A 25,822-nucleotide genomic window follows, 5' to 3' on the forward strand; every position below is an offset into this window, starting at 1 on the left:
AACAAAAAATTTTCAAGAAGGGTGGCAGGTTACAATTTCTGTAAAATTATATTTAATCTATTGTTAGTATATTCTTTATACATACATGCAAATGTAAAAATGCAAAAACAATGCATGAGAATGACACCCACTAACTTCAGTACAGAAAAGGGGGAGCAGCAGGCTTTAGCTCTAGCCTTAAAGGTTTTTTTGTTTTTTTTTTTAAAGCAGTTTTGAGCTAAAATGGTAAGATGTTAACAACTGTTCATCAGAGAGGTAGGCAGGTACACAGAAGTAGGTTTTATTATTTTCTGTACTTTTCTGAATATTAAAAATAAAACTTTGAAAGAGCTATATTTTGTTGTAGGCTCCTGACTCCATGATTAGGAACCAGTACAGTCCTTTGGTGCCTCAATCAGTGGCCCTGGGAGGACTCCAGGTGGTCATCCACTTCTCCAAGAGTAAGGCCAGGGAAGCAGCTACCCGCTCAAAAAACACCCAAGAATCCCTCTCAAGGAGACAGGGACACAATTCCGTGAGATAATTCCTCAACCCTGAGCAGCAGTCCAGAGGTCAGACCAGTGCCCAGCAAATCTAGGTACAAAGAAACCTGATAAATGAGACTGGCCGGCAAATCCGACTTTCCAAATGGGTCCTCCCAAAACCATGTAGGTGTGTTTGGCTGTGAGCCAAAAAGCAGAGCACCAATGTTTATGCAAAAAAAGAGTGGAGAAAGGTAGTTATACAAATGAAAGCAGAATTCCTGAGTCAGCTGCTCACCTGAAGGCACAAAGCCACGCCACTGCCCCCAGCAGGAACTGGGGTGTCTCTACACTCCTGCCAGGGTTTCTCCCAAAAAGCCACAGGACAAGAGACCTGTCAGTTCCCAGTATTGGGTCTGTGATTCAGGCTGCCCCTCTCATGTCCTCTCAGCTATCACCACGTAGCCAGGACCACACTTTTCCGGGAATGGGCTTGGAATTCACCAAGCTGGGCTCACCCTCTAGCCCCCACACTCCAATCTCACTGAACCTCAAGTTCCCTCTTTTCTAAGGCCGCGTATTGTAAGTCGGTAGTCTCTGGTTAACAGGACCGATGGGAGGACGAAGTTAGGTGACAGGAGTAAGACACTTTGCACCATACTTGTTACACAGTCCCCTCTGATCCTGGTGGTGATGATCAAGGTGGTCAGGGACCCTGCCCTGATCTGATGAAGGAAACAGACTCCAAGGACAGCCACCACCCTGGGGCCATTCAAGGGCTATCCATACGTCTTGATGTCAGCACTAGAAGTCAGAACTGGCTACATAATTTGTGAGGCCCAGGGCAAAATGAAAATGTTTTGCAAAGCATCAAAGATTCAGAGGCTGGTCGAGCCCAGAGCATTAAACCAAATGTAGGGTCCTTCAAAGCCTGGTCTCCCACAGCCACGTGCCCCTGAAGGCAGCCCTGCTGGAAATAAATGTGCTCACTCACTCACTCTGTAGACACTGGAAATGAAGGTCAACAAGAGCTCAGCTTTCTAGACTCACCCAAACACTGGAAGCATTAGGGCAGATAGATGCGGGGGCGGGGGTACGGGGTGGGGGTGGGGAACTACAGCATAACTAAAGGGGGCTGTAGACCTGAAAATAAATAATTCCATTTGTGAGAAGTTATCAAGAGGAAACTGCTGTTTCCTTGTTCTCTGCCATGCACTTACCAGAACTTCCCCAAAAGTCTTTCCTTCTTCCCAGTCTACCTCAAAAACGAATTATTTATAGTGAGTATCAGGGGAGTGTGCCCAACTGAAATCCATAAGCAACACTGCTAGGGGCCTCGTGTCTGCTGGGACAGCCTCACTTCCCAGGCAGCACGTGGCGGGAGCACAGCAGGCCTCAGACAAATGGACAACTAGGTCGGACAACTAGGTCCTCAGTCTCAGTGACCTCTTCAGAAAAGAACTGTAACTTGTGACAGGCAAGAGGGTGCCCCTGCAGTGACAGAAGAGGGCTAACAGAGTGGCTGAGAAATCCATTTGTGGTCACTTGATGAATCATTAGATGGTGACAGTCAGTCACCTCAGTGACCAGAGTCAGTATATTGTGAGACAAGCAGCTCAGGACACAATGCAGTTGTTCATATTCAGCCTTCTCCTTAACAGTCACTTAGCAAAGCCAAGTTCTTGAGAACAAGGGAACCCTGGTTAGCCTCCTCAAGACCCCTGGTTTGGTTTGTTTTTTTTCCTTTTACCCTTTACTTAAGCAGCCGCACAGTAATTACATGAAATACACTGTAAAAATTTCAATGGTCTCCCAACAGCTTCAACACCAGGCTGAAGGAAGTCTACAAATCCAGCTCTATTCCTTAGCTGTGTGAACTTGGGGAAAGGACACCACCTTTCTGAGCCCTGTTTTAATGCCATTACGTGGGAAAGCATTCATTTACAAGTTATCTGGCACACAGTAAGCGCTCTATAAGTGAACTCCCTCCACCCCAAGCATGCCAACAAGCACATGGCTTAGGCTCCCAGAGACCGTGAATCATTCCTCCTGTGGGACTTTCCTTAGGACTCCCACTTCCAGACTTCTAAGATTGCAGCAACAGAAGCTGGAGAAACAGAGCAAATGCCTCCAAGTCGAAGGTCCTGCTTAATGGTACAGATGTTCTTCAATTTGTTTTGCCATTCCAAGTCCAGATGGTAGATCTAATCCTTGCATTAATCTTATGATTCAAAGAATATTTACATACAGTTAAGAATAAAACTTGTTTGGCCTCTATATTATAGTCAATTTGACCAGAGTCAGAACATACAATTTATAATGTTCATTCAGGGTTAAACACACACTTCAAATTTAACCAAGCACCAAATAAAATCCAAATGTGCCTTTACTCCTCTTTTCAAATAGGCACATTTACAACTTACTAGTACCTATAGGCTCTGTTGTTCCAAGCAGATCATGAGTTTCTGTTCTTGATCAGTTGGTTTTTATTCTGTAGATGGTGATGTACTTGTGCTGACTTTCTCACCCAATCTTCTCCCCTGACACCCTAGTCTTTATAATGGCAGGTACAGCCTTGGACCAAGAAACTAGGCCAGGTTCACCAATCTATATGGGAAATCTAAAACGCTGGCCTTAAATTCTAAACACAATATATAAATGCAATGATCCTAAGTTGACAATTAGCATCCAAGACTCATCAACCATTTTCAGTTGCCACATTTTCAACTCTAACCCTGCATTTTAGTTCACAATAAAACAAAAACATGTAAAACAAGAAACCTACCAGAAAGCCAGGGAGCACATCAGAAGCTACCTTCTCTCTGATCCACCTTTGACATCCTGTCCTGCCATGGACTCTCCTAGAGCCACAGGCCTGGCCGTCCTACCGCCAAGGGGACCTCAGCAGGGAGCTCATTCTCCCAGGACTTTCAGGGCCATGCACAAAGCAGGGAGTTCCATGAATATTTGCTGAATGGATGAAATAATATTAAAATAACAAGGGTCTTATGACATCCTACTTGCTGATTACTACTCCAAATCTTTCCATATACTAGCACTAGTTTAAAAGTTAGCCCAATATGGACATTGGGGAGGGTATGTGCTATATGGTGAATGCTGTGAAATGCGTAAACCTGGTGATTCACAGACCTGAACCCTGGGGATAAAAATACATTATATGTTTATAAAAAAATTTAAAAATTAAAAAAAAAAAACAGCATTTACCAGTAAGAAATCATTAAGGTCTTAAAAATAAGCGATGTAATCACAATACAATAACATTCTATATGGGGGGGGTGGGGGGAGAAAGGTGCTGCTTATAAATCCCTTTCTTTCCCTCCATGATCTCATTTAATTATCATAAGCAGAATGCATTTTACTATTTTGATGGCAGAAGGGGGGTGAAAGGTAAAATTCTAACCAGTCAACAAGAGCTAGGATAGAAAGAAAATATGAAACTGAATCTAGAAGTTGATCTTGTCCAACCCACCGGGAAAACCTGGTAGATATGTTTCTCTTTCGTTACAACTAGATTTTCTCCTACCTTACTCCCTGGCTGGTTCTACCTGTCAAGGGAGAGTAAGATGCCAGTACTGCCTGTTGGAACAATACCAAATTTTTATCCACAGACCCAGGTATGACCATGGCCTTTCAAGTCCAAGGTGAAGGTGGAGAAAAGGTATGTGGCCTTCTAAGCCAATTTCCTTAACCAAAAACATGAGGTTTTTATATTTAAATTATCACCCAGGCCAAACAAAGTATCTTGATAATCTTGAAGTGTAAAGGATACATTCTGCATTCCCCAGAACAAAACACCTAATCCAAACAGATTTTATCTTGTCTCAGTTTAGAAGCTGGTGAGAAAAGTAGGGCTGTCCCTCCATCTCAGTGATTCAATTCAACAAATACTGGCACTGGGTGATATTTATTTAGAATTAGCAAATTACCACTATATCCCTGAACTGAATTTAAAAACTCCATCTTGAATATTACAGCATGATCCCTGTCCCTTACCTTACTGGTCACCTCTAATTGAGAATATTTATTTTTAAGAAAATCAACAACCTCAAAGATCAGACAGCTACATCACTTGCTTCAATACCCACAGTACTATTATTATAAGCTATTAAAATAGCACCTACCTTTCTCCCATTTCTCTTCCTTTCTAATCTCGAAGTAAAAAAGGTTAAGTGATGACATTCCATCCAAAGAACAATGGACAATACATACACAGAGCTCCCTCTTCCAGCTTCCAATAGCAGCAACAAGAAAAGTCAAGCACCGATTAAAAAAGAAAAGCTAGCATACACCAGTATTCTTGTCAAGTGGACAGGGAGCTGTACTCCACAAGCCCAGCAAAACCTGAAGAGCCAATCTTGTCAAGAAAGGAGCATTTTTTTCTGGAAGTCAAAGAACTTGAGTATTGATTTTAAAAATAAAATGCCAGATGCAGTCAACAGAATTGATTTTTTTCTAGAAATTGTTTTTTAATAGACACCATATAAAGATTACATATAAGCAAATGAATCAATTTGAAAGACAAGAAGAGTGGAATGTGTGGCACGTCATTTTCTGTGTTGGTAAGAAGTAAATACAAAAGCATGACTCTGAAGAGTTGTATCTTTTAACTGAAACTGGACTGAAAAATTGGACTTCACGTTTAAGGACTGTCTTAAATGTTTTCACAGGGGATGCTTGGCACACTCATACAAAATGACTTATTTCCTTTAAGTTTTTATTTAACAGCTTCACTGCAGTTGTGATTTTTTAAGCTTGAAGTCACAAAATTATATTTTTTAGTACCAGTGCAATAGGGTGTGTGGGGGCATGGCAGGTGAAACCAAAAGGCTGTGTCAAATTTGGGGCCCACTGATTTTAACACAAGCCTGTTAATAAACTGCCAAACAAATTAATCTGCTTTTTAGGTACCCTGAAGCCCCACTAACAAATCATTCACAACCTTTAGATAATCCACCTAGAAATTAACCTGAGTAATCACCAATTTTCAATCCCCGAACCCCAAGTGGTTTGGTGGTTTTGACACCTTGGTTTTGTGATGCTATTTGTAAACTTAAAACTCATCCACTAAAGAAATACAATGATCAGAACCACCAGACTTCCTTTATAGGAATTACTTAAGTATATAAAATTAGCTTTTAGTAGTACAGGTAATGTAACCCTTTCCTATTTGGAATTGTTCTCAACAAACTTTGGCTTTGAGTGGACTACAAAACAAAACCATAGTATTGTATTTTACCTGGCAAGCTACAAAATAATCAGTTACTTGATTTAGAAAATCTAAAACACTTGGCAACTTTTAACCTACAGGGCACTCTGAATTTTAAAGGACATGGATAATCAGATAACCTCTATAACTGGCTCCAGGTGTAGGTGGATAATGTCCCTTTATCACAAAGATAACTGACATCAACAAATGAACAAAACAGAATTTGAACTCAATTTTTTTCTCTCTGCTCCATTCACAAGGTCGTGCATTAACTTCAATCACCACCCTTCCCCAGAAGACAAAAACAAGCCATTAAGCTTTAGGGGAAACATTTACTTCACATAAACTAGAGTTAAGTCCAAAGACAAGAAAACAGTACAAAACCCGTCCTTATCCAGCATTTCTTGATCATGAAAGCTTCACACAGTCTTTCTTAGAAGAGCATTAAGTTTAATTCCTAGAAGGCAACGGCAAATCTCTGCCAGGGCAATCCATAGTAAAATCCACTGCATGTGTCCAACAAGATCACAGAAGGGTCAATGTTTTTAGCCAGCTACTGCAACTCTACGTAACTGCGGTCTGAGCTAACAAGGTAAACCTGGTAATTGTATAGGATCGAACACAGCCAATGTCAGTGAGGTTCCCCTTGAACACACACATGCAGCTCCGGGGAAAGAGAATTTCTGGAACAATACAGGATGCTTGCATAATTCCACAAAAACACGAGTGCATTATTAAAATACTGCTCAGCCCCAGCATTGTGCTGACACTTCCCACCTAAACTTCTCAGCACAAGCCCGGCCTAAAAAGCAGCTGCGATCCAGGGTAAAAGCCACATGCACCCCCAAGAGGTACAGTGGGACAATGCCTGCCCTACCCAGTCCCGACCAGGCTGCGATGTAGTTTAGTCCCGTCTACTTTACGGTAATGTGCTTTTAAACCCTCGCCACGACCGAGGTCATAGCTTTAGAGATCTAATAACAACCAAATGACCGGGGCTGCCGGGCACTTAGTAAGCCATTCTGGTTATGGCTCTTTAATAGTACCTGGAGTTCTGCTAAAGAGACAGCACAAAACTCCTGCCTCCCCGGAAAGAAAGTCCTTTTCGGGGAGCGCAGAGGGAAGCAAAGAACCTGATCGCGGGCAGAGGACGCCCCGCCGCCGCGGCCCCATCTCTCCGGCACCCCCAGCACGCCCCTCTCCCCGCAGCGCGGTGACCGGGGCCGCACCTTTACCTGTCAGCTCCACCACCCCCTCCGCCCCGCCGGCCGCCCCTCGGAGTCCCAGCACAGCTCCAGAGCAGGCTGCAGGAGAAAGAACCCCAAAGGCATCCCATCCCAAAGAAAGCTAGCAAAAAGGCTGTTCCTCCAGGCGGAGGGACATCGGGCACGTCGGGTTCCGAGAGACGACACTCCACCCCTGTCCCTCACCTACCAGATAATCCATGTACAGAAACGCCTCAGTTATCCGGAGATCAGACATCCGGCAGCCTAAAGCATCCGGAACGGCTCCGAACCCGGAAAAAAAAGCAGCTTCTCTGGCTGCGAGCGAGCAGCCCCTGAAAAAGCCAGCAACAACGAAAATAGCCGAGAGCAGCCGAACAGCCGAAGATTACACAAGGGGCGCGGCGATTGGCCGGGCGGGCGGGCAGAAGGAAAGGAGAGCGCTCATTGGCTGCGGTGCCTATAAAAGGCAGGCCACTGCGGGTGGCAGGCGAGAAGCGCGGGAGCGGCAAGGGCGCTGGTTCCTGTGAGCCGGGCGGAGGGCGGGGGCTGGGGCGGCGCAGGCGGAAGAGCGAGCGGGGAAGAGCGAACAGTCTGCCGGTGCTGCAACTGCCCGAGTTCTGCGTGCTCCCGTAGCCGCCTCTTCGGGCGGAGCGGAGCAGAACTGTGCTCCAGTGCCGGAGAGCCGTAGTGTCCCCTCCCGCCCTCAGTAGGAAGCGAGCCCTGAAGCGGGAGGCGTGGTGGCCACCGACACCTAACGCCGCTCTCCCGAGTGATTTCCTGCGGGCTCCGCGGCCTCGACGCAGCACTGAGGGGGCGCCTAAGGAATGTACTCTCCGCAGGCGGGCCTGTGACGCGGTAACCCCAACCTCCCACCTTGAGGATGTGAATCTGCGAAGCGGACAGCTCCAGCCTGAGGTCCTTCAGGGTACACAGAAGCTTAGGACACAGCCAGGGGTAACCCACGGGGCTCCCTTAGAACACCAGGTTACCCTCAGATTTCACTGTCCACCACGTGAAAGGAGAGAAAAAAAGAAAGTCGAGGGACAAGGTAGACCTCAAAGACCGGAAAAGTAGCGGTCAGGTCTTCACAGGCTTGGCGTCCAATTGCACTGAGCACAAGTCCTTCATCGCTAAAGAAAATGAGCGATTGGGGCGTCTGGGTGGCTCAGTGGGTTAAAGCCTCTGCCTTCGGCTCGGGTCATGATCCCAAGGTTCTGGGATCGAGCCCCACATTGGGCTCTCTGCTCAGCAGGGAACCTGCTTCCCCCTCTCTCTCTCTGCCTGCCTCTCTGCCTACTTATGATCTCTGTCAAAAAAAAAAAAAAATCTTTAAAGAAAATGAGCGATAGAACAAGCAGCTGTCTGGCAATGTCATGTACTATCGTGACCCGCTATCCTGGTTAAGAGGTAAGAGTATAAGCAGGTGCATTTGAGGTTTGTGCATTTCCTGGTAAATAACTGGGGGAGGGTCTCAATCAGTCAAGAAGCTAAGTAAGGGGGCGCCTGGGTGGCTCAGTGGGTTAAGCCGCTGCCTTCAGCTCAGGTCGTGATCTGAGGGTCTTGGGATCCAGTCCCTCAGCAGGGAGCCTGCTTCCTCCTCTCTCTCTCTCTCTCTGCCTGCCTCTCTGCCTACTTGTGATCTCTGTCAAATAAATAAATAAAATATTAAAAAAAAAAAAAAAAGCTAAGTAAGAACACAAGAACACTTAGGTGTTGGTTTTTGTTTAAGATTCAGGCTGAAGGGGGCGCCTGGGTGGCTCAGTGGGTTAAGCCGCTGTCTTTGGCTCAGGTCATGATCCCAGGGTCCTGGGATCAAGCTCCACATCGGGCTCTCTGCTCAGCGGGGAGCCTGATTCCTCCTCTCTCTCTGCCTGCCTCTCTGCCTGCTTGTCATCTCTCTCTCTGTCAAATAAATAAATAAATAATCTTAAAAAAAAAAAAAAAAAGATTCAGGCTGAAGAAAGACACAATGCCGGACATACCAACTTAGGCTCCCATGATTGAAGTACTGCAGCCACTGCCACCCCCGCCCCCCACGCTGTTGGAGACCGGAAAACATCGTTCTTACCTGTATTATTAGGGCTTCCCTACGAAAACGTTTTAATAGTAAAACTTCAGCTGGACTTTTCCTGAAGAGACTCCCTGACTGTATAAAAGTTTGAAGGGTTGGATTTTTATTTTCCACCTAACTTGACACCTTCCCTTTTTGCGTCCTCCAGAATGCATTTCCTTACTGTAAGTTTACCTGCAGCTGCCAAACAATGGAATTCACCATCAATGTGCAGGAAAGGGAATGCAGCCCCTTACAGGGACCTTCAGGTGAGTGGACCATGTGATTTGGCGTTTTCGGTCTCTTCTCTCTGAACGAACCTGTTTCCGCAACTAAATATTGAGAATTCCTGTGCCCGGAGGGTTTTGTGTTTTTTTTTTTTTTAAAGGAACTGAAGGACAAATATACACTTAGTATAGAACTTGACTTTGTTGATTAGATTTACACACAAAGTTGTATAAATTAAACTTCTGCAGAAATTTCAACGACTTTTGCCTATTCAGGGGCTAGCTTGCCTCAATTGCACTAAATCAGTAGATCCAATTTTGATTGATTTATCAGAATGCCAAGAACACATAGTTTTAGAAGAGATTTTTTTTTTTTTTAAGATTTTATTTATTTATTTGACAGAGAGATCACAAGTAGGGAGGGAGAGGCAGGGAGAGGCAGGGAAGCAGGCTCCCGGCCTAGCAGAGAGCCTGATGTAGGGCTCGATCCCAGGACCTGATCATGACCTGAGCTGAAGGCAGAGGCTTTAAGCCACTGAGCCACGGTGCCCTAAAAGAGATTTTGACCTGGATTCTAAAGTGATGAGCTTCACTAAACCTACAGCACAATTGGTTGAATTTGACAGAAGTCACAGTCCTCTCACATTTGCTGGCAAAAATAATTCAAATAGACCAGAAACCTTTTGGATTTGTTTGTTTGTTGTTGTTGTTGTTTTCTTTCCATGAATAAGCATACTACAAATAGGATAAAGGGCTGAGTTAGCAAAAGAGACAGTCTGTTCCATTGTCTTAGTGAAAATTGAGGTCTTGACTACTGCCAAGTCAGACTTTTGAAAAGCCTATCCGTTTCTATGCAGGGGAAGATAACAGCTCAGGAGCAACTGCCTTCCTTTAAAAGATAACCTTAAAATGCTCCTCAACAGAAGGTCATTACTCTAAACATGGTTCATCCAGTTTCTAGGAATGAGTAAATGGGCTCAAAGATGGGACTCTTGCAACTAGAAACTTTTAAGTCTAAAACATCTCCATGTCAGCTTAAACTTTTGTCTCCAGTAAGCTGATATCAAAGTCCCACATGTCTAATTTTTAAGGATTAGTGGCCTGGCAATCACGAACATTTGCCACTACTTAGCTAGATGAGCTTGTTTGGGTTACTTGTTTCTTCCAGGCTTCTGTTGACTCAACTATAAGATAGAGTTGAACTAATCACTAGATTATTAAGGACCGTTTGATATCTAAAAATCCATACTCCTAGTTGGGGAACATGGACTTGTTCTAAACAGATCACTTCCCTCTTCCAAAAGAATTTGCTGGGTCTTGAAGTATGAAAACAAGACAAGACATTTCAAATGAAGACTCACCACTTCAAGGGGTAAATATAGAAGACAGAACTAGACCTGGCAAGCAAACACCACCCCAGCACCACGTTTTAAGAAGCTGTCAATCCCCCTTGATACCTCCCCAGGATCATTTAATCTTAGTAGTGCATTGCTGATTAGTTTCCTATTGGCGCTATGACAAATTACCACACACTTGGTGACGTAAGATACAAACTTATTCTCTTACACTTCTGTAGGCTAGAAGTCCTGAGACTTATGGGGCTTTAAAAAAAAAAAAGAACAGATCAAGTAGTTGGCAGGACTGGTTTCTTCTAGAGATCCCAAGGAGAGAGTTCTTTAGCTGTGCTCCCACTCATGTTCGTTCTCTTTTAAAATCTTTTTAAAAATCGGGGCGCCTGGGTGGCTCAGTGGGTTAAGCCACTGCCTTCGGCTCAGGTCGTGATCTCGGGGTCCTGGGATAGAGTCCCGCATCGGGCTCTCTGCTCAGCGGGGAGCCTGCTTCCCTCTCTCTCTCTGCCTGCCTCTCTGTCTACTTGTGATCTCTCTCTGTCAAATAAATAAAATCTTTTAAAAAATAAATAAAATATAAAATCTTTAAAAATCCTAAAAATGGTGATAGTTGTACAAATCTGTAAATACACAAAAACTGTACACTTTAAATGGGTGAATTGTATGTGAATTCTCAAGGTTACTATGAATAGGGGAAGAAAAACTCAAATGCCAGATGAGAAGTAAACAGAATTATAAACTGTTTGAATACAATTAGAGTACCCTGGGGCTGCATCACCAAATCTTAATTCTTTCTAGAACTGGGAGTTTATCTCCTTCCTTAGGCATGGGTAAATTATGCTTGTCACTTTGGATTTCCATGGAAGTATTTGCTTTCCCTGTATATCATAAGATCAAGGTGTTAGATTAGATAATGGCTCCAAAGATATCCAATCTTAATTTGTAGAACCTGTGAATGGTACCTTGGAAGGCAAAAGTGACTTTGTAAGTGTGATAAATTGAGAATTTTGAGATGGGGAGATTATCCTGGATTATCTGGCCCTAAATACAATCACAACTGCCCTTATTAGGGGGAGGCATGCAGAGGTTAGACTATAGGAGAGAAAACAATGTGACCACAGATGCAGAGACTGGAGTGATATGCTCAAAAGCCAAGGAAGAAAAACTGCTGGAAAGCTGGAAGAGCGTGGAGCAGACTCCGTGCTCAGCAAGGAGACTGATGCCAGGTGGGATCTCAGGACCCTGAGATTGTGATCTGAGCCAAAAACCAAGAGTTGGACACTTAACTAACTGTACCACCCAGCCACCCCTAGGATATTTTTAATCACTTCTAAAAGAAACCCTGAACCTTTGAGCTATCACCCTCCACCCCTTACCTCTACCCTCAGCGCTTGGAAACCACTAGTCCACTTTGTCTCTACAGATTTATTTTCTGGACTTTCATATGAATGGAATCCTATGATATGTGGTTTTTGGGGACTGACATTTCCACTCTGCATAGTATTTAAGTTTCATCCATGTCATAGCATGTACGTTCTTTCCTATGGCCAGATAATATTCCATTGTATGGACATACTGCATTTTGTTCATCCATCATCCATTGATGTACCTTTGGATGGTTTCTACCTTTAATTTTGAATCCTGTTGTCCCTCTACTTTTTCTCTCCTTTTCTTTTGCTCATGACAAGATTTTCTTCAAATCTCTTCCTCATTTCTCTTCCTTTATTGTCCATAGCTAAACTTTCTTAGTATTAATATTGTTCTAGAGCAGTTTGTTTAAATATGGTGGTATTTCTTTCAATATTTAACCTAGTTCTTTTAAAAATTTGTTTTTCACAGTCTGATTAGTCCTTCACTCTCCAAATTCTTGAACATAAGCTTTTTCTATTATATTCTCATTTCTACTCTAGGACCTAGAAGGATAAATTTCTGAACTTATTTTAACTGTATTATATCCATGGTGGTTTTGAACCTTCTTGGAGATGAAAGGTCTGAACTGCTTTATCCTATGCAACAGGAAATAGTACATTAAGTTCCTTCGAAGTCTTTGAATAACCAAGAACCTAAGCCCTACTTGATAACCAGATTGTAAAAAAAGATCAGGATGGTAAACCAGAATCAGCCATATACTTTTAATTGTCAGGAACAATAAGCACTTTACAGGGATTTATTTCAAGAAGTGGAGGGAAAAGGCCATGTTGAAAATACAGGTGCTTTGAAGACTGAGAGGAACTATATATGGTCAGTCGCTTATTCATATTAAAAATCAGTTTTGACTGATGGGTGGGTAGAAGATATTCTCTACTTGAGAGAAGAGGGGTGTTTGAGCCCAAAGTGTAGTATGTGAGCAAGATGTTTAAAATGTGGGGGGGGGGGGGGGGGAGTATAATTTGAGAGTTAAGATTCACCCAGGATCTTCTCTGAGGATTATTGCCTCTTAACCCACCATGTGTGTTAGTGACATGTCAGCTTGCAGCTGCATTCTGTGTATCTGTAACCTGCTCAATTGTTCTGGTACCGAAAACTAACATAACTATGTTACCTGCATATCTGAGCATGTCTTAAGAAGTAGACTTTGCTTTCTTGTCAGGTTTTTATGAGATCACCATATACTAGAGCAATTTTTACACGTTGCTTTCTTATAGGTATTTAACTAAAAATTGGACACTTTGCTTATTTACAACTTGGTCTCTTTGAAGGCTTACATGTAAATATCGTAATTCAAAGTTAGCACACACACAAAAAGAAATTAACATTTGGGGCATCTGGGTGGCTCAGTCATTAAGTGTCTGCCTTTGGCTCAGGTCATGATCCTAGGGTCCTGGTATCAAACCCCACACTCGGCTCCCTGCTCAGGGAGAAGCAGGCTTTCTCCTTCTCCCACTCCCCCTGCTTAGGTTCCCTCTCTAACTGTCTCTTTCTCTCTGTCAAATAAATAAAATCTTTAAAAAAATTAGCACTTGACTCAAAACAGCTTGCAAGGGGTTGGGAAACTGAAAGAATATGAAGCTACAATATAAAGTCAGTGAAAAGCATGGCAATAGTGCCACCAAGAATGATCTTGTCCCAACTTGAGAATCTAAGTCTATGTAGTTTAAACTAAGGAAGACCAGCATCTAGGCACCTTGGACAGGCACTTTGGACAGTTATTTATTCTAACTAACCTATGTAGCACCTGCTGTATGTTAAGAATGCTAGGAAAACAAGGTCCCTACTCAGAGGGAACTTAATCTCTAGGGATAGGGACAAGTATCAACTAGTGATAAATGCCAGATAGAATTAAAGAGATGTACCCTCCAGTAACAAGAATGATACCATAGACTAGGTAGTCATAGATGACATCTCTGGATTGTGTTAAGCAGTGCTGTCCAATAAAGTTTTCTGTAAGATGAAAGTGTTCTCTATCTACACTGTCCTATATGGTACCATTAGCCACTACGTTCACGTCAATCCTTTACTCATTTTGTTTTCCAAGATGGGGAACCCATCTTGGAAAACAAAATGAGTAAAGGATTGACAGTGAACATAGTGGAAGAAAGCTGAAGCCTAAGTCCTGGAATCGGGAAAGCCTTCAAGAAGTGAGCCAATTCCTACCGCAGAACTCCCATCAGCTCAGGAATAAGACAAACCTGGTCCTCAGAGCTAGGGAAGACTGAAAACACGAAATAGCTGGGAATCTTTAAAATGCACACCTGAGGGGCGCCTGGGTGGCTCAGTGGGTTAAAGCCTCTGCCTTCCGCTCCGGTCATGATCCCAGGGTCCTGGGATCGAGCCCCACATCGGGCTCTTTGCTCCGTGGGGAGCCTGCTTTCTCCTCTCTCTCTGCCTGCTTGTAATCTCTGTCTGTCAAATAAATAAATAAATAAAAATCTTAAAAAAAAATGCACACCTCAGCCTGCTGATATGTCTCATTCCATGAAGGGACTACCCGAGAGAAGACCAAAGTGAAAATTCAACCGTGAGATTAAACTAAAGACTTGACCTCAGGGACACCAGATAAAGGCAAAGAGTAAATTCAATAGAGCTGGACTAAAGCTGAGGAAAACACCCCAAAAGATAAAGAAGCCGTTGAGCAAAGACCATTAGAGTATCAGTCCAGAAGTCTAACACCCAATTAGATGTTTCAAGACAAAGAGAAATGACAGCCATGGTGAGAAGTTACCAAGTAATTTTAGCAAACATTCCACAAACCAAAACTATGCATTTCCAGGCCAAAAAAAGACCACAAATGTCCAGAACAATGACACGTTAGCATTAAAGAAACAACCATTTAAAAACCTTCCTACAGGGGCGCCTGGGTAGCTCAGAGGGTTGGGCCTCTGCCTTCAGCTTGGGTTATGATCTCAGGGTCCTCGGATGGAGCCCCGCATTGGGCTCTCTGTTCAGTGGGGAGCTGGCTTCACCCTCTCTCTGCCTGCCTCACTCTACTTGTGATCTCTGGCAAGTAAATAAATAAAATAATAAAAAAATAAAAACCTTCTACACAAGCACCACTCTGGACAGATTCACTATCAAATTTTATTGAACCCTAAAGGAACAACAAAAAATACCACCTTAGGGACCTGGGTGGCTCAGTTGGTTGGACGACTGCCTTTGGCTCAGGTCATGATCCTGGAGTCGATGCGGGATGGAGTCCTGCATCAGGCTCCCAGCTCCATGGGGAGTCTGCTTCTCTCTCTGACCTTCTCCTCACTCATGTTCTCTCTCACTGTCTCTCTCTCAAATAAATAAATAAAATCTTAAAAAAAAAAAAATACAACCTTAAAAGTACTCCAGAGTTGGTTTCTTCTGAGACCTGTGTTGTTAGCTTGCAGATGGCTTCCTCTCTCTCTGTCCTCAGGTGGTTTCTCCTCTGGGCACCCCCCAACCTTGCTATCTCTTCACATCTCTTCTCCTTAAAAAGGCTCCAGTCAGATTAGCCTGGGGCCTGCCCTAACAGCCTCATTTTCACATAATTACCTCTTTAAAGGACCCACCTCCATATACACTTTCAGAAGTACCGGGAGTTAGGGCTTGAATAAACTTTGCAAGTGGGAAGACGAAACTCACCCCATAACAACACTCATGGGAGAGGGGGGCAATCTAAGAATAAAAAGAACTTTATTTAGATTGATGAAGGATATCAACAAAAAAACAGACAGCAAACCTATACAGTGACAAAACATTTAAAAACTTTTGGTCATAATCCCTTTAAAACAAATTCTTCCCCCACAAATGGAATCAATCACACTATAGGGACTTATTTTGTGTCTGTCTCCTTTTACTTTTAAGATCTTATCACTTTTGAGATATACCAATGTTATTGCACAGATACATAACGTTTCTCTTACTGCTAAGTACTATTCCATTGTATAGATGCGTCACAATTATTATACCCAGCATTTATTGGTGGCCATTTGTTTCAATTCCAGGTTTTGGCTATTTTGAGTAAAGTTGCAATAAACATTAAAAAAAAGAAAAAAAAAAAAAGGGCACCTGGGTGGCTCAGTGGGTTAAGCCGCTGCCTTCGGCTCAGGTCATGATCTCAGGGTCCTGGGATCGAGTCCCGCATCAGGCTCTCTGCTCAGCAGGGAGCCTGCTTCCTCATCTCTCTCTGCCTGCCTCTCTGCTTACTTGTGATCTCTCTCTGTCAAATAAATAAATAAAATCTTTAAAAAAAAAAAAAAAAGCCTTTGGTCAGAGAATAAACTGATGGTTGCCAGAAGGGAGGGGAGGTGAAGGAGTGGGAGAAATAGGAGAGTAAGAGGTACAAACTTCAGTTATAGAATAAATAAGTCACAAGTATGGCATAGGGAATACATCAATAATATCCTTATTTTCTATGGTCATAGATGGTAGCTAGACCTATCCTAGTGATCACTTCACAATGTGTAAGAAAACTGAATCACCATTTTATACACCCGACACTAATATAATAGTGTATGTCAGTTGTAATTCCATTTTTTTAAACCTTTTGCTTTAAAGTCAAGGGGTCCAAAGGACAATGGCTAACTTATAACACCACAATTGCATGCCGGGAGACAGTATTTTATAGAGTTCCGATCCAGTCAATTGAACACTTAAGATCAAGCTTTGGCAACATACAGACCTAAGTCTCAATCCCAGGTGCTTTATTCGCTGCGTAACCTTGAGAAGGATACTTAACCTCTAGAACTCAGTTTCCCCACTTTTAAAATGGAGCTAAAATATCGGTAACTCTCTACAAGTTATGAGGATGAAATGCCAATACAGGGGGCTCTCGGGTGCTGAAAGCTTTGTCAGGGCGCTGCTGTGTATTTCAAAGACCATGCCTTGAACTTAGTTTGGAGAAGTGGAAGAATTCTGCTTCCACCACCAACCCTACCTAAGATTTCAGGAAAATTACTCAGCTTTGGAATTACAGTGTCATTTTTTAAATGTTGATGAAATGAAATTAAGCAAAAGGCTAAGTCAAAGAGCAGTGAAAAGATGAGATGTCGATTTTTCTTTGGCTTTCACCAGTGTGGCTCAAAAATAGAATCAAAAGAATTCGTAGGGGCACCTGGGTGGCTCAGTGGGTTAAAGCCTCTGCCTTCGGCTCGGGTCATGATCCCAGGGTCCTGGGATCGAGCCCCGCGTCGGGATCTCTGCTCCGAGGGGAACCTGCTTTCTGCCTGCCTCTCTGCCTAATTGTGATTTCTCTCTCTCTGTCAGATAGGTAGAATCTTAAAAAAAAAAAAAAAAAAGAAAGAAAGAAAAGAAAAAGAATTCGTAAGCTGGGCAGTCCAGCAAAAGTAGGCTGGCTTTGTGAGCCACTAAGCTCTACATTTGTGCCATCTACGTGAAAGCAGTCAAGAGTATCAGGAAACTCCGCTGCTGCAACTAAATTGAGTGATTAACCATTAAATTTCTCCGACACATTTCATTTGGCTGTGTGACTCATTGGCCCACTTCTGCTGGTGAAAACCACATCTGCAACCCCTTCCGGTGAACAAAAGCCTGAAGGTATAGAGTAGAATGTGAACATCACATCCGGAGTGAACACAGACTGTGTTTTTATGTGACAGATGACCACGCACAGAAGGACAGGGTCACTACGCTTTGCAGCAGAAACAGTTGCTACTGAGCACACAGCTGTTGTGAGGTACAGCTCACATTCTGTCCAAATAACTGGTAAGTTATTATAGAAAAGAGCTGTGTTAGAAGAACTACTCTCGATTTTAAACTCATGGTCACTTGTTTGGATAAATGTTCTCCATATAACATATTATTACCTTAATAATGTCTAGACCTCTAGATTAAATGTTCCCCAACACATACAAAGTATCAAGACGATTGACTTGATTTATCAAGGAAAAATATCCCTTTGTTTCCTATCAGTAAGCTCACTGGTCCCAAATTTTTACAACAAATTTAGGAAGAAAGGAAGAAAAGTAGTAAATGTTGCCTGCTCCATAATAGTGCAGAATCTTATTCACTAATTTTAAGTGAGAATTCAGTTTGTATACCCGTTTAAAAAGTATTAGATCCTAGATGTGATAACTCTTTGACAAGAAGGCTGAAGGCATGGGGTGCCTGGATGGCTCAGTGGGTTAAATCCTCTGCATTCGGCTCAGGTCATGATCCCAGGGTCCTGGGATCTCTGCTCAACAGTGAGCCTGCTTCTTTCTCTCTCTCTGCCTGCCTCTCTGCCTACTTGTAATCTCTGTCTGTCAAATAAATAAATAAAATCTTAAAAAAAAAAAAAAAGGCCGAAGGCTCAGATAACTCAGTCATGTCATAGCATGATTAACAATTTTATTTTCCCACAGAGGTGGACTTCAACAAATCAACCATCTATTTATGATAAAGAAGGAAATTATAATAATAGTGAAACCATATGAAACTCTTATTCAAAATTAAGAATTTAAGTATTGCATTGTTTCTCTCAGCCTCAAAAGTCTTCTGAGAAATAATTAAAAGTTATTGAATGATTGGTTATTATGACTGGTGGGAGAAAAAGTGGGTCTCTGTTTCTTTCCTCAAATCTCTCAAGAAAAGACTACAGTTACTGAGTGTATAGAGGAATGTCAATCCCAGGTATCAGTGATATTGTTTGTAGGGTATTTTACAGCACAAAGCAATAACAAAGTATTTAGTTCTCAGGTTATGAAAGGTCATTTTGTGAAAATGATTTGACATAACACAATCCTAAATTTGATAAACTACTCTCAAAATATTTAAGAAGTAAATGAAGCAATGAAATACACTGGACAACAATGTGTTGTATAAAACAAACTAGTTTGGGGGCACCTGGGTGGCTCAGTGGGTTAAAGCCTCTGCCTTCAGCTCAGGTCATGATCCCAGGGTTCTGGGATCGAGCCCCACGTCCGGCTCTCTGCTCTGCAGGGAACCTGCTTTCTCCCCTCTCTCTGCCTGCCTCTCTGCCTACTTGTGATTTCTCTCTCTCTGTCAAATAAATAAAATCTTTTTAAAAAATAAATAAATAAATAAAACAGCCTAGTTTTATACAGGAAAGCTTCTATTGAGGAATATTCTTATTACAGACAAAGGCCTTTGTTTTGAATCTAGGATGAGATAGTTGGTCATTTGAAGGTATGTTTATTTATATTTTATAGGAACGAGAGAGTGGTAGTCATCTCCTGAAGTCTTACTTTTCCTTTGGTAGTTCTGCTTGAGTTACTAAAATTTCCTGTTATTTTGTGTAGAATGCACCATAGGCTGCCAGTAAACAAAACTTTGTGTCATTGTCTGAAATTCTAAAACAGAAATGGGGACCCAGATGGAGGAAATACTGTTTTGTATCACATCAAAAGCGATAAGCTAAATTTTACAAAGGACTAAAACATCCCTTGCACTGAGAAAACAAAGAAGGACAAGAACCACTTGTTTAAACATGCAAATTGGTAATGAGTGATGTCCCAGCCTTCAGAGATCACGGATGTAACCTTTGAGAAAGAAACTGAAATCTGTTTACAGATGAACTAGATCCTGCTTTGGTAAGGGACAATTCAGGCCATGGTACATTTTTAGTAAATTAACAGATGTTTCTGATAAATCTGTAACTCAGAAGGATTCATCATGCTCATTGTGTTTGACAAGCCAAAATTAAGCAAGTTAAATCAGTCTCAAGGAAAGAAAAATGCTATGTAGACAATCCATCAGATGACCAAAATCTAGAGTAATCTCTTCAGGAGGCAAGAGCTTAGACTACTTGAATGTACTTTTTACTCAGAAAAGATTTCACTTGGAAGACCCACAGATATAATATTTTCTATGAAACTGTGAACAGTTTCAATCCCATACCTCCTAAAATAGGGTGGCTTAATACTGGATGCATAAATTTGCATCTGATTCATAGCATCAACTAATTAGGAGAAAACAGTAATTAAATATTAAGATGTGCTATGTGATTCATGCTCTGTCTTGCTGTGGGCGCACAAAAAGTCCTCTGTTTCTAAAGGGATGCAGAATGTCTTAGATTCTGGAGACAAATATCATGTGAGTTCAAACTCACATTCCACCTTTAACTGGCAGATTTTGGACAAGTTATTGAATTTCTCCATGTCTTAATTTCCTTATCTGTAGAATGTTGATAATAGCACCCACCTCAGTAAAATTGCTTGGATTAATAGCTAATACATGCAAAGCTGTACAGCACTGAGAATGGCAGCTGGCACATGATTAGCCCTTCAGGCAATTTTTATACCTATAACTGTTAAGGATTACTTGGGTCCCAGCAGGAGGGCAGTTAAGGTCTAGACTGCACAATAAAAATGAAACACTATTAAGTCCTAAAATCCAAACTTCGGGAAAGGGGGAGGGTAGGAAGAAGGCTTTGAGATAGAGGACTTGGTTTAAACGAGGGTATGGGACATCCTAAGTGCCTGAGAAAGATAGGACTGAGCATGGCCTTTAAGGAAGAACAAGCCTGACCCCAAAAATAAGGTTGTGAGAACACCCTGACCAGATAAGATATGGCAGGTTGATAAGGCTTAAATTCCATTGCCGAGGAAATCAAACTCTGACAGGGGCCTATTATAGTTTCCTCAGGAATTGTTGTTGAAATAGTATTGGTTTTTAGGAAACAGGACAGAATGTAGGGGGAAAGTCTAGAATCAGATAGCTCGGTTTAAAGGTATCGAGGCCTACCTAGGAATAAGTAGGTGAGGTTCTGGACCAGGGATAGGCATGAGTAGAGGAGGAAGGCAACTACCAAGGCAAAACCAAGAAGTGGATAAGTAATTAGATGTTCAGGCAATGGACAAGGCAGGCAAAAATGGCTCTAGAATTCTGAGGATGCCTCCATGGGCTACTATTGTATTGGTAACATAAGGCAGTATTAGGTAGATGATGGTAGGACATATTCTTTTTTTTTTTTTTTTTTTTTTTTTAAGTAGGACATATTCTTATAAAATACAAAGGGAGTTTAGGAGCTGACCTTGCCCTATGTATCTAAAGGTTTCTAAAGGTTTTTATTATTTATATTATTATTACATATTTGAGAGAGAGAGTAAGAGAGAACACAAAAGGGAGGAGGGGCGGAGGGAAAAGCAGACTCCTGGCTCAGCAGGGATGAGGAACTCAATCCTGGAATTCTGAGCAGAAGGCAATTGCTTAACTGACTGAGCCACCCAGCTGCTCTCTCCGATGGTTTCTGAATGCCACTGAGGATGAGCAAAGAGGGTCAAGACTTCTGAGTGTTGCAAGAGCATCTCCTGTGCAATGGAGTGCTATTCAACAGAGCTGTAAGTCCTTAGAACCACCTGAAGGCCTCACAGCTCATGAATGCTCACACGAGGCAGGGCAAGAGCTTCAAATGGTGACTGCTTGGAAGCTCTACTCCCATAGCTTTCAAGTATACAAGACAGTATTGTTAACTACTACTAGCATCAAAAAAACTCACACTGAGTTTGGTTAGACTCACTGTTGAAGGATCTCTGGGTGTGGAGCAGAGCTGGGGTTTTCTCAGAGCTTCTCAGCTGATCATCTGTCTGCCATAGGAGGTCAAAAATGCAGGATCTTGGGTTTGCGAGGGGTAGGATTGGAGTGGGAGGCAGTGAGGCAGGTGAGCATGTGGACGCCTCTGCTCTTAGATCGCTATCAGGGCTGGCCCCAGAGAGTCCGCGGACAGTGGCAGAGCCACCGTACACATTTCCTGGACGCAGAGTCTTCCCATCCAATCTCTATTCTCTTTGGACCTGCTAAGTCAATCTCTGTCTGCACTGCACAATTTTCTGAGAAAAGTTATTAAAAAGGACTAGTAATCTAAACAGAGGGCATAGACATGATGGCTGTCTCTGGGTGTGATTTCTAATTAAAATAAATTTTTAAAATAGCTTCTTGCTATCTTCCAAATTTCTGCAATGAATATATATTACTTTTGTAACTTCTCCAGGGAGATCTAATTTCAGTCAGGGCTATAGTTTAGGCCACAATCAGCTGCTCAGTATCAAACTGGTGGCTTATTTATCTTAAAAAAAAAGAGAGAGAGAGAGAGAATGAGAGAGAGGGAAGAGTTCTCCATATTCATGGTTCCTACACCCTCTAAGTTCTGAATTCTCCCCAGGATTCTTGGCTGGTGCATTCTTCTCAGTTTGTTCTGCCATCGAACAGATGCTTCCATATTAAGTCCTGTCCCTCTCATTCTGCATGTTTTAGCCCCAAAGGTGACTTTAAAAGCAAACCAAACTAAGCCTAAATAATACAATCCAGGAAACAGGGATGGGCGAATCCTTTATTCCATTCACTGTGATTAAATAATATCTAGACCACAATCTCCCCCCAGCATTTTTAGCACAAAGAATGAAAATACTTCAGACATGACGAGGAGCTAGAGGAAAATCCCATACATTGAAGTTATCTCAACAATTTTACAGAAGAGACTAGCCTAAGGGTATATTACATCTCTCTTTAAAGTTTATGGAAAAATTCTTGTTGAATATGTGTTATGGTAAAGCAAAATGCAGGCATGGAAAAATAAATGACTTTAAAAATAACAACATCCTTACAAGTCCAGCTTGCAGTCATTAGAGGTAGTACAGCTGGGGTCAGTTTATAGACTTCTGTTTTTAATTTGCATAAATAGCCCAGTGCTTGGCCAGAGCAGGCACGCAGCTGCCTCACCCGGCTCATTGATTTTGTTAGTCACCCCACAGACACCCAGAAGGTGCTGAGACACGGGTCAGGCGAGTACTAAGAATCCGTGTGAGGCTGTACCGTGAGAGTCCTTCTCCACTCCCACAGCAAGGAAAACCCAGAACTTTTTTTTTTAAACCCAGAACCTCTGACAATGTTTTCTCAACTTTGAACTAGCATTTTTTTGAGTTCTGCTAATGAAGAAGAAACTCCCAGCCCCACCTCAAGAACATCAAACATCATGCAATGATACTTCCATTGCCCAGACTGACACATCGCTAAGCCCTGAAATGGAAAAACCAAAGCAGTTGGTTTTACCTTATGGTAAGTCACATCGTAAGAGCTTGCTAAAGATTGGATGGTTGTGTCCCTCCTGAATTTATATGTTGAAATCCTAACCCCGGTGTGATGGTGTTAGGAGGTGAGGCCTTTGAGAGGTGATTAGGTCATGAGGATGGAACCCTCATGAATGGGATTAGAGCCCTTATAAAAGGGGTCCCTTGTCCCTTCTGCCATATGAGGGCACAGCCTTCAGAACTGTGAGAAATAAATGCTTGCTGTTTAGAGCCCCCACCCCCCACCTCCGATCTCATGGTACTTTGTTCCAGCAGCCCAGAAAGACAAAGCCAGTGTTCAATGCCCTTGCAGGTGAAGGAGTCATCGTTCTACGGCAGAGGGCCAACCATTTATTCAATAAACATAGGACACTTCTGAAGTCTAGTTTCTGATATTGTTGTGAACAGGATGCAGGTTTCCTAGAGAATCTGTGTCTTGCTTTACAGAAAGAAGATTATGCATTTGAAAGTTTAACTTCATAGAATGAAAAATTAAGAGGAAACCTAAGATTAAAAGTCAAGTAACTGATAGAAAATTTCAGGAAAAAACAGAGCAGATCAGAGTAGTTGGGGATGGCATCATAGAAGTGGGACTTAACCCATCAAATGTTCATTTAACGTTCAGATTCCATGAATTATACCTTCCAAGGACTCAAAGATATAAAGGACTTAAAATAGGGCCTGATTCCAGCATCCTGATGCTTACCTTTGCCTGGTGTCTCGTTGAACACAGCAGGAATGTAGAGAGTGACGAGTGTGATAGTAACAAACATGATAATGAGACACTTTCAGTCATAGAACTTCATATCTGGAAGAAATATTCCAACCCAGTCTCCTCCTTTTATAGATAAGGAAATTGAATTTGTCACTGGTCTACCTTATACTGTTAAGTTTGAAACTGAGCTGGGATTCGGATCCTGGTATAGACCCTGAAGGATAGGCACATTCCAGTTGAGGGAACAGTAAGGGCTCAGGCAAGGTTGATACTCAGGCAGTAGACACCAGTCAGTTTCACTTGCACCTTGCCTCACCCTATATTGTCTGTTCTGATTGATGGGTGCCCCTGCTAACTCATTAACTATTCTGAATGTCACCCCCCCGGGGAAAGGCACATCTCATTTCCTGCTCCGCTAAATCAGTGTAACAGAAGGAGAGAGAGTTTTTAATAATGAAGTACTAGGAAGCAATTAATCTCTTAGTGCTGCACAATGCTTGATATGGCACACCTTTCTCCGAAGATCTCACTGACGGAGTATGAATGTACAAAACAGTTCTATGTGTTAAAAACAAGGTAAAGGACAGGGCTAAAGAACAAGCTGAATCTAACGTCATGATTCCATTTATAAAGTTGAAAATTTATGTTAGGTGAAGTACTCACAGGTGTAAAATTAAAAAGGACAAAGCAGGTTTGTTTTTGGGTTTTGTTTGGTTTGGTTTAATTTGGTTTTATGGTATTAAGTCTTTACTCTGGGGACAAGGAAGTTAGGAAGGTGTAGCAACTCACAAGGTCTTCTGGGGCATGGCAATTTTCTATTTTTTCAATACTGGTATTCATTTTGTAACTAGTCATTACCCTACACATCTGTTTTGTGCACTTTTCCATATGTTATATTTAACAACAAAAAATGATCACTATAGCAGACTGAAGTTTGGTTTCTTTTTTGAAGGCTGGGAAAGTAATGTGGACAGATCATCAGGTTCAAGGAACAGTTGCTTGAAGACGAAACAAAGGAGCGCGGAGGAGAGCCCTTCCCGTCCTCTCACTCCCACAGGGAGCGGTGGCTGTCATAAGCATTCTTGATTAACAGCGTTGTATTTCGAACACTTTCAGGAGATATGGCCAGCCAGACTTCCAGGAAAAACATACAATACAGATCTTGATAGTAAATGTGCTGAGAAAGTAAAAAGAGTAGAATGAATCATTGATTTCTGAATCATTGATTTTTTTTTCTTTTTTTTTTTGCTCACTGTCTCATTTATCGGTGTTCTATTCAATGGCATTAAGTACGTTCCCAATGTTGTGCAACTATCACCACTATCCATTTGCAGAAGAGTCATTGATTTTTAAGCAGTAAAAAATGGGCACAGGATCTCAAGTCTCATATCCTTTTTGGACAGATGACGGAAGGAGGGAAGTTTTGTCTGTACGCATGGGGAGGGAGACCGTAGTCTTGCGGGGGGTGTGTTTTCATAAGGGGGCAGTGACAGTAAGTGTCCCCTGCTGCGCATTGGCTTGCACGCAGAGTAGCCAAGCAAGGACACTATGTGATCACCACGTGCAGCCTTTCTGCAGTGGTGCTATTGGACCCTAAGCACCGGGACTTGCTGTGCTGGTCCCAAAGAGAGGCTGCCTGCAGCGGGACCATGGGAAGAACTGACATGCCTGAAGGTGGGTCTAACCTTCGCCAGAGCTGCAGTTCTTTGTGTTTTGGTTTGATTCTACAAAAGTATTCTCTTGCTGCATGATATGCAAAATTAGTGTAATTTTGGAGGTGGAAGGGACCCTAGAAATGATTTATTCAAACCCTCTCACTGTCCAGTTGCAGAATCAAGGATGATAAGAAGCCCGAGGAGAGTGATACCACCGGGGGAGCTAGGCGCTGCAAAATCCTGCAGCTGCTGCACTCATTTTAAAATTAAAGGGACTGAATTCTTAAAACCTTTTTCTTTTGCTTTATTTTGAATAGCCAGAACCTCCCAGGAATAATAAAAGCACAGCTAGAAATCTCTAATCTGGTGGGGTTTCTTTCCCTTTAATTTTACCACATGTGGACCCTGAAATTGTAATAAGGAACAGGACCAAACATAGTAACTCACCATATAATGCAATCTAACCCAGATGTTGACGGCA

The 25,822-nt window shown here is 42.3% G+C and overlaps 1 protein-coding gene and 2 long non-coding RNA genes across 6 annotated transcripts in view; 1 reads left to right on the top strand and 2 right to left on the bottom strand.

The window, feature by feature from the left end:
• Positions 1-7,278, bottom strand: part of ARL15 (ADP ribosylation factor like GTPase 15) — a 394,584-nt gene extending 387,306 nt beyond the window's left edge. For all 3 annotated transcript variants that reach the window (XM_004737893.3, XM_004737892.3, XM_013051269.2), the window contains exon 1: positions 7,123-7,278. In XM_004737893.3, the coding sequence (XP_004737950.1) occupies positions 7,123-7,170 (48 nt within the window). In that variant the 5' untranslated portion in view covers positions 7,171-7,278. The remainder of the gene's footprint in view (positions 1-7,122) is intronic.
• A 1,518-nt stretch (positions 7,279-8,796) lies between these two features.
• Positions 8,797-24,727, top strand: LOC123391928. The gene is made up of 3 exons (XR_006606611.1): positions 8,797-9,233; positions 22,814-22,960; positions 24,639-24,727. It is a non-coding gene; the product is annotated as an uncharacterized LOC123391928 (long non-coding RNA).
• Positions 24,379-25,822, bottom strand: part of LOC106004821 — a 31,386-nt gene continuing 29,942 nt past the window's right edge. For both annotated transcript variants that reach the window (XR_001177865.2, XR_006606610.1), the window contains one exon: positions 24,379-24,863. This is a non-coding gene — a long non-coding RNA (uncharacterized LOC106004821). The remainder of the gene's footprint in view (positions 24,864-25,822) is intronic.

This window comes from Mustela putorius, unplaced genomic scaffold (genome assembly GCF_011764305.1).
Source record: "Mustela putorius furo isolate JIRA1106 unplaced genomic scaffold, ASM1176430v1.1 tig00000407_pilon_pilon_pilon, whole genome shotgun sequence".
NCBI classification, from domain to species: domain Eukaryota; kingdom Metazoa; phylum Chordata; class Mammalia; order Carnivora; family Mustelidae; genus Mustela; species Mustela putorius.